Here is a 9,080-nt window from a genome sequence, read left to right as displayed (position 1 = left end):
TGATTAATACTACAGACCATAATTTTTTAAACAGCATTCTGTAATGCATTTATTATGGCCAGGTTCATGTCCAAACTGATAATCACATCAGCATTTTTTCTTTGGCTAATCAGATACAAGGTACACTTGCTGGAGCAGTTGGGGGTTAGGTGCCTGCTCAAGGACACTTGAGCCAATCCTGCTGGTTCAGGGAATCAAACCAGCAACCTCTTGGTCCCAAAGCTGTTTCTCTAACCATTTGGCCATGGCTTCCCCAAATGTGTTATGTAAATACAGCTCAATACTGTATGCCATAAATATAGTCTGACAGAATCCAAACCACATGCATTACATTTTAATCAATTCTACCTTGACGTTGTTAATAGTTGGGGATATTTGCCAGTATTAATGCTGTAATTAAAGTGTAGCTAATGGTAACTCTGGTCAACACTTCTTGACCGATCTCAAAACTACTTTATTTGTCACAGGAGCTGTTAGTTAAACACACTCTCAGTAAAATAAAAGTACTAAGCTGTACCTTTCCTTGTCACTGAGGTGGTCCCCTCAAAGGTACACCTTTTCGACTTTTATTATGTATTTTTCACTTGGAAAGTGTGGAAATCTGTACCTTTAAAAAATGATATAGGCTCGATACTTGGATCATATATATATATATATATATATATATATATATATATATATATATATATATATATATATATATATTAGTGCTGTCAAGCGATTAAAATATTTAATCGCGATTAATGTTGCGACTGTCATAGTTAACTTGCGATTAATCGCAATTTAATCGCACATTTTTGTCACATGAAAAAACATTGTAAATTCTCTTATCAGCATAAAAAAGTGAATGGGCTTGCTCACCGTTCGAACTACGGAGGTACTTGGGGGATCCGAGATCCCCTGAAACAGACATGAGATCCCTTGAAAACATGATTTGGGAAATGTTGGGGGGTCTCTAAAATATTGGCAAAATGATGTTTATTGACATAGCAATCATGTGTAACGGGAAGCATTTGCATATCCGAAGTGAGCGCGTGATGGAGATCCGCGCTCTGAGACAAGCGCAAGCACCCCCCCCAAGGGAAAAAAAGGGACCCCCCCGAAAATATCGGCATAGTTCGAACACTGGTTGTACCAATGTGTTTTTTTTTTTTTTTTTATTGCAGAGCATAACACGTCTTGTCACAGCCACTGCAAAGTGGGGCTGGAGCCGCCGATGGGAAAACGAAACCTAAGCCGAGCACCGTGGCTCTTCGGGGGAGGGCAGAGGACTCTGGCTGTGCGGGGCGTGGCATCATGTCACAGAGCGTTAATCTCGCGATAAAACAATTATCGCCGTTAAAATTGAGTCAAGTTAACGCATTAATAACGCGACATTTTTGACAGCACTAATATATATATATATATATATATATATATATATATATATATATATATATACTAGTATATTTTAAGTAAAGCTTGATGCATCTTTTTTAGCTTAAAAAATGTATACATGAACGTTACAAAAGCTGTATGTTTGATGGTACCATCCTGACAACAAGGAAAGGTACAGTTTAGTACCCTTTCTGCTCTGAGAATGTAATTGAGACTAAGAATAAAATTGTTTATCAATATTCAGTATATCCAAATATCCAGTGCCCAACAAGAATAAATTGTATACATAGTATAGGCCAAGTATGACAAAGCTATCATACTCTCATCCTGTTCGTGACACCTGAACTTCAGAAATGTCTCTTATTATTACTGCATTGACTTTTACAGTAAATTAAGATCAGTTGACTTTTCTATGGAGCCCCTAAAGTCCCAAAAGGTGACTTTTAAAAAGTCTTATACCCACAAGTTTTCTTATCTTATCTTGTGGGAACAAGATAATTATCCTGATTTACTTGAGTATCCTGATTACATGATATAGTATCTTGTGTGAATAAGATAATTATCCATCCATCCATTATCTGTAACCACTTATCCTGTGCAGGGTCGCAGGAAAGCTGGAGCCTACCCCAGCTGGCTATGGGCGAGAGGCGGGGTACACCCTGGAAAAGTCGCCAGATCATCGCAAGGCTGACACACAACCATTCACACCTACGGTCAATTTAGAGCCACCAATTAACCTAACCTGGATGTCTTTGGACTGTCAGGGAAACCAGAGCACTCGGATGAAACCCATGCAGACACGGTGAGAACATGCAAACTCCACACAGAAAGGTCCTTGTCAGACACTGGGCTCGAACCCAGGACCTTCTTGCTGTGAGGCGACAGTGCTAACCACTACACCTCCATGCCGCCCAAGATACTATATATATTATCTTTTATCATACTGGATATTATCTGATAATAACTTGTGCATTCAATATTAAAAAAAGACACCTTTTGTGGGCTCTGGTTGTACTTTTCAGAAATATGCTACAAGATTTTTTCTTTCTCCAAGCTCAGCATCCTTGTCCATAGACCCTTTGGGGGAGAGAGAGAGAGAGAGAGAGAGAGAGGTGGAGGTAGTGGTGGAGGAGAAGTGAGGGAGGTGTGGTGGCAGAAGGGGCGGTGTTAGACAATACCGCCCCATAAATATATTCCATCTCCCCGTCAATCGGGACAGCGTTTCACTCGGAAGTAGTATTTTTATTCCCTCTTCCACTCTTTTTTGCAGAAGCGGATGCGACCAGAAACGCTCTGCTTCAAGAGCAGGAAGTGAAAATTCAGCTGAAATGATTTTCGATTCGAGGACTGTTTACTCTGTTGGCATTTGGGGCTTGTGATCGCCATCTCATCCAGGAGATAAGGCATTTCTGCACTTTCCCCATCATCTTATCGCCACTGCCATCTCTATTGTCTGAAGCCGGGGGGTCACGAGACATCAAGATCCTTTTTTTTTTTTTTTTTTTTTTTAAATCTCTTCCTAAATCAAAGTCGATTACTCTGGGAAAATAATCTAATCGACTAATCTACACTGATACAGATAAACATCTACAGAGAGAACAGATGAGAGAGAGTTTATTCAGCTGTAGATGATCTGAATCAGAGTCTTCAGTAAACCAGGTGGTTTTTGCAGAAGAGGATGTTGCATGAAAAAAGCCACGAGTAGCGGAAAGAGTTGGAGGAGGACTTCAAGGCCATCAGGACTTTTTTTTTTTTTTTTTTGGACCTCCAGCATACTACGGTTGGTTGCACTTGAACTCGAGATATGTTTCCAACATAAATGATATCCTTTTTGTAAACATCTGTAAACTACAGAGCTCCTAATAGTTATCTTTTTTTTTTTTTTAATCTCGTGCGCACAAGTTATTATCTCGTACGCACGTGCGCAAGATAATAACTTGTGCGCACGAGACTGAAAATAAAAACCTTTAGGGCTTTTGTAATAAACATGTAATACAGGTTGTTGGGGGGGGTCTTCATGTATAGGTTGAAATTAAACAAGATTAAATAATCCAGTTAGTTAGTTAGTTAGTTAGTTAGTTAGTTAGTTAGTTAGTTAGTTAGTTAGTTAGTTAGTTAGTTAGTTAGGAGAGCACAATAATTGAGAATCCTTCTTACAAAATGTTTTGTTTTTGGACATTGTGAGGCGTTTCCTGTTTGCACCAATGTGCATGAATTAAATATGATTTTTAAATGAAAAGCTCTAGCCTATAATTACAAGTGAGGTTTGTGAGCGAGGAGAATTGATGCTGATCGAAACCCAAAGTTCCTACAACAGATGTTAACCTTTTGAACCTCTTTATTATTCCGGTTCCGTTTTGTCCTGTCACGCAGCACGCGCCAAGTGTTACAGCGCGTGACAGATGGGTGATTTTAATTACGGAATAAGACTCCAAAAAAATTATCATATTTGCAATGATTTCGTTCAGTCCTGAACAATAGCCTACATATAGGCTACTCATGCACATGCACATGCATTAAAATCCTAAGCTCTAAAGCTCATCTAAAGTACTTTATACCTGTTGTTTGGCATTTAGAAATAGAACAAATTAAAAATAAGCAAACAAATAAATAAATAAATAAACTAAAAGCAGCTTCATGTGCACGAGATATCAATTTCTTGACAATTTAAGAGATTGAATTGTTTTTTTTTTTCAGATGGTGTTCGTGCATTATTTTCCCACTTCGTTTTGAGCTGGATGTTTATTGCAAGTTGGGACAAGTAACATTTATTTGCTCCCCTGCAATTTAAAAAAAAAAACACAACAGTTTGCATTTATAGCACCAGTCAGTTTTACATTTCGTTTTTGCTGTGTCCAAAGGCAAATAAAGCATTCTAGTCTAGTCTGGTCTATTCACTCAGAACCCTTAGATGGAAAGGTTCTTTGGTTCTCTTCTTGAAAGGTTTTAGATAGAACACTAGAAGAGATTCTCGATCAGAAAGTTCAGGACCTTTAAGGCTGTATAATGAAGTGTTAAGAGTCCTTAAATTTGTAGAATAATGTTTTATTCAAAATGCATATAGATAGATAGATAGATAGATAGATAGATAGATAGATAGATAGATAGATAGATAGATAGATAGATAGATAGAACTTTATTGATCCCTTTGGGAGGGTTCCCTCAGGGAAATTAAAATTCCAGCAGCATCATTACAGGATAAACAGAGAACAGAGAAAAACTTCTAGGTAAATTAAATTAAATTAAGTATTTACATATACAAATATAAAAAAGAATAAGATATTGGGGGGGGGAGTCCAGCAGGAGAGGTATTGCACATTATATTGCATGTATATATATATATATATATATATATATATATATATATATATTTAAAAAAAATATTTGGGTGGATGGGTTTATTTTATGTTTCAAGAACAACCCAAAAACAAAACCCTTTTATATGCACATACTGGATGCTCTTTTAATATGTCTAAAATGATGTAATAATATGACTGTTGCATCAAATCAGCATGTTATTTGGTTTAGTCCACTACTTCTAGACGTTATGATGTCTATTGCATGTATGCATGCTCCCTTTCAGGTCCTGTAAAACTTTAAAAGGTGCTGTAAAACTTCCTGTAAAACTGTGTGTGTGTGTGTGTGTGTGTGTGTGTGTGTGTGTGTGTGTGTGTGTGTGTGTGTGCCAGCAACAAAAAAAAAAAAAAAGAGAGAGAGAGAGAGAAAAATGATGCTGAGCCCAGACCAGACGGACCCGGAGCTGCCATGGAGCCACTCGGACGCCGAAAGTGTGTTAAGTGACATGAAGGCCGGCTGCATGTCCGAGGAGCTCCACACAGACGCCGAAGGGAAACCCAAAGCTCTCGCACCGCAGCCGCTCACGCGCGAGGAGAAGCGACGGCGCAGGCGCGCGACAGCCAAGTACCGCTCTGCGCACGCGACCCGGGAGCGCATCCGCGTCGAGGCGTTTAACGTGGCTTTCGGCGAGCTGCGCAAACTGCTGCCCACCCTGCCGCCCGACAAGAAGCTCTCCAAGATCGAGATCCTCAGACTGGCTATCTGTTACATCTCCTACTTAAACCACGTGTTGGATGTTTGAGTCCCACGGACAGCGTCTTTAAAAAAGAAAAAAAATATTGAGATCATGTTTTTTAATAATAATAATAATAATAATAATAATAATAATAATAATATAGGCTAGATAAAGTCAACTAAAGTCCCTTAATGGTGATATTTTTAATCTTGTATGTGTATGTATTATCTCGTGCGCACAAGATATTAAAAAAAAAAAGGGATAAAAAGCATCTCCTGTCGGGACTTTAGAGACTCTGTACTACTCACTCAGTAACTAATCGGTAAAGTGTTAGACTTGTTAGAAGAACAACTTGTTTGAGGTTTGATTTGAACGCTGTACCGCCCCTTGAACCACATGGTGAGAGCTCCAAGAGCTGCTCTTCACACCGTTATTAAAAACAACACAATGCGGTCCCTGCTGGAGGCGAAATAGAGATGCAATAAAGCCGAAAGGGACTTTAAAATCACTTGCATAATCTTATAGCAGTGTAGACAAGTGGAGAAAGAGAGAGAGAGAGAGAGGACTAGGCTAGCTTGTCCCATGTTTATCCCCTTAGGTATGACGTAATACGTGTCACACTATTGCAGGTTCGCCTCTTTTAATGTAAATACTAGCACTCAGTCCATCTCTCATATTTCGAGAGTAAGGAAGGAAAAAAGAAAGAAAGAAAGAAAGAAAGAAAGATGTAAGGATGAAAGGAAGGAAGGAAAGAAGGGTGAAAAAATCAAGAAATAAACAGGGAAGGGAGAAAGGGTGGAAGGAAGAAATGAAGGATGGGAGGAATAAAGAGAGAAAGGAAGGGACAGAGAGAGAGAGAAGGCTATAGACCACCAGTTGCACTGAGACTGAAGAGCTGGTGATTATAGCTGCCTCCATCTGTAACACGTCGTTTTTCTTTCTTTCTTTCTTTCTTTCTTTCTTTCTTTCTTTCTTTCTTTCTTTCTTTCTTTCTTTCTTTCTTTCTTTCTTTCTTTCCCCCAAATGAGGAGGGGGAAAAAATAAAAACAAAAGTGCCACTTAGAATTTAGAACTATTTATTTATTTATTTATTTATTTATTTATTTATTTATTTGTGTTACAATTTTATAAGTCGTTCTCTGAAACATGTACAATAATGCTGGGTGTTTGTAATGTATTCTATCTCGTACACGACCTTACCATATGTGTTAGACTGTGACGTTTAAATTTACACACACACACACACACACACACACACACACACACACACACACACACACACACACACACACACACACAAAGAAGAAGAAGAAGTTAAAAGACAGGCTACACAGGAAAAAAAAGTGATTGAGCAATTTTTCCAGACTTAAAAGTATTTTCCTGAAAAACAGTTAATTTTTCAAAATTTTAAATTTGCAGATTTGGAGTTGGAGTTGGTTGTGGCTCTGAACCAAGTAGTACAAGAGTTAATTTCAAGACACACTGAAAAGAGTCAAATACCAAAATAAAGACTTAAATATTAACACTAAATTGAGGAGAAACTGACTCTGGAAAAAACAGCTCGGTCAAAAGAGTAACGTTTACTCTTTTTTTTTTTTAAGAGAGGGACCAAATGTTATCTGGTGTCGAGTAAAATTTTCTTCAATTCAAGTAAATTTTACTCAGGCAAATTTCCTGTGTATGACTGCACTCTTTTTTTTTTGGTGTTTATTTATATTCCATAGGTTATGTTTGTGATGGGAAAAAATACTAGAGATTAGGCTACTATGAAATGAAAAAAAGAAAAGAAAAGAAAAAAGAAACAAAATCAGATTTTGTTTTCTCTCTGCTTTCTGAAGTAGTTTCTTGTGCACCTCTTAAAGCTGCTCTATCTCACCTATTAAAGGAAAACTAACATGTGAACATGTGACCTTTTGCAGCAGGAGCCTAATTCCCCTTCTGGTTGATGTGACACAGTATTTTGACTTTAGTGGAAGTTCAGGACTTCCAGATCTGACCAAATAAAATCACAAGTCTTTTTGTTCGTTGGTGTTTTATGTGTCGCAATTTGAAAATTTTTGATTTCTGTGGTTTATAATAATAATAATAATAATAATAATAATAATAATAATAATAATAATAATAATGTATGTTATTTTATAACAGGGGGGAAAAACATATCTGCTATCCAAAGAATTCTTGTCTTTTCAGGGTCTGGCCCTTATTGCTTTATGCACATATTTTGTAGTAGAGTTGCTGTGACAGCTGGTTTTTAAACAAAGATTTTTTTTAATATTTTACTGGTGGGGTGTTTTTTTTGTTTGTTTGTTTTTGAAATAAAAACAACAAGAGAAATTGCAAAATGTCTCCTGATTTTTTTAAAGACAGAAATCACCTTATATGTGTGTGAGTGTGTGCCATATGGGTCAGCTGACACATTTTGTCGGAGCTGCAAAATATGTGATTAAAAAATAGCCAGCATTTGAGGACCAATTTATTAATTTATCAGTGCTTCATTTTATTTAAGTCTCTGGAGAAATCATTTATCAGATCTGGTTAATCTTATAGCCTTTAGACTGCTTTCATGTTTCTGTTCCAAACCTTTCGCTTCCACCAAACACCACAACATGGAATGGAAATGGTCAGTCGTCGAGATTTAGCTTCGTAGTGTGACTTTATTTTATTATTAATTTTTTTTTACCCTGCAAGTGTTTGCTCCTTGTCTTCCTCCCTCTTGGCTGAAAGGCCATTTCCCCAGAGAGGGGGCAGGTGTTACTCCAGACGAGCCAAGACAACCAAATTACTGGCCGTCTGGCACCTCCCGTGGGAAACACACACACACACAGTAGAAGATGGAAATTTATGTGTATGAAAGCGTCCTGTATCATCCATCCTGTTAAAAGATTTCGAAATGTTTCTATGAATTCAATTGACATTTTATAGTCTATAGAAATAAAATGACATCTCAGATGCATTGCACCTACAGGGTAGCTTCTGATTGTTTTTCTTTTGTGAATATGAAAGATGATAAATATTTGATGCAGGTTATGCAACCCAGATGTAAACGTGGTGGTGTGTTCCCGAGGGAAGCAGGCTTTGAAGTGACAGCACTTCCGTCTCTGGGTCAAGAAGTTTGGGGACGTAAACATAGCTTCCAATTAACGAACATTTATCCTGTCAAACTTGAAAGAATTGGTTGGGATACCACTGAAACCATTTAAATGGGACACTTCACATAAAGATTTGTGACACTCTCTAGAAAACAATAACACTCTCAGGGGGAAAAAATTACCCCAGATACATCCAAAACCCTAAACAGTCCTTTGGCTTGTCGTTTCAGGAGCTAAGCTTAAATTAAGAAATTGGTCCAATGGTTTGACCTTTTCTAAATCCCAACTCCATTAGAAGCCCATATAACTCATGTAAAGTCTTACACCCCCCGCCGCTTTTCCTCTAGAAATACAAGCAGACAACTCCAGTATGTGTATCCTCTTGCAGGCATAACCTCATGGATATAAATTTGTAGAGCTGAATTTTAATTGTGGACATAGTGGCACAGGATGTACCTGGTTTGATCCTGAACTCAGGATACTGTTTGTAAGGAGTTTCACATGTTCTCAATGTTTTTTTCTGGGTTCCAGTTTCCTCCCACTGTCCAAACTCATGCAACCAAGCAGATTGTTTAAGTTAA

The 9,080-nt window shown here is 37.8% G+C and overlaps 1 protein-coding gene across 1 annotated transcript; it reads left to right on the top strand.

Moving 5' to 3' along the window:
- Positions 1–5,104: 5,104 nt before the first annotated feature.
- LOC132866732 (helix-loop-helix protein 2-like) lies at positions 5,105–5,476 on the top strand. The gene has a single exon (XM_060899515.1). The coding sequence runs from the start codon at positions 5,105–5,107 to the stop codon at positions 5,474–5,476; it is 372 nt and encodes a 123-aa protein (XP_060755498.1).
- The last annotated feature ends 3,604 nt before the right edge of the window (positions 5,477–9,080 follow it).

This window comes from Neoarius graeffei, chromosome 18, assembly GCF_027579695.1.
Source record: "Neoarius graeffei isolate fNeoGra1 chromosome 18, fNeoGra1.pri, whole genome shotgun sequence".
NCBI lineage: Eukaryota > Metazoa > Chordata > Actinopteri > Siluriformes > Ariidae > Neoarius > Neoarius graeffei.
The sequence above is the reverse complement of the archived record's forward strand: the minus strand, read 5'-3'. Positions and strand labels throughout refer to the sequence as shown.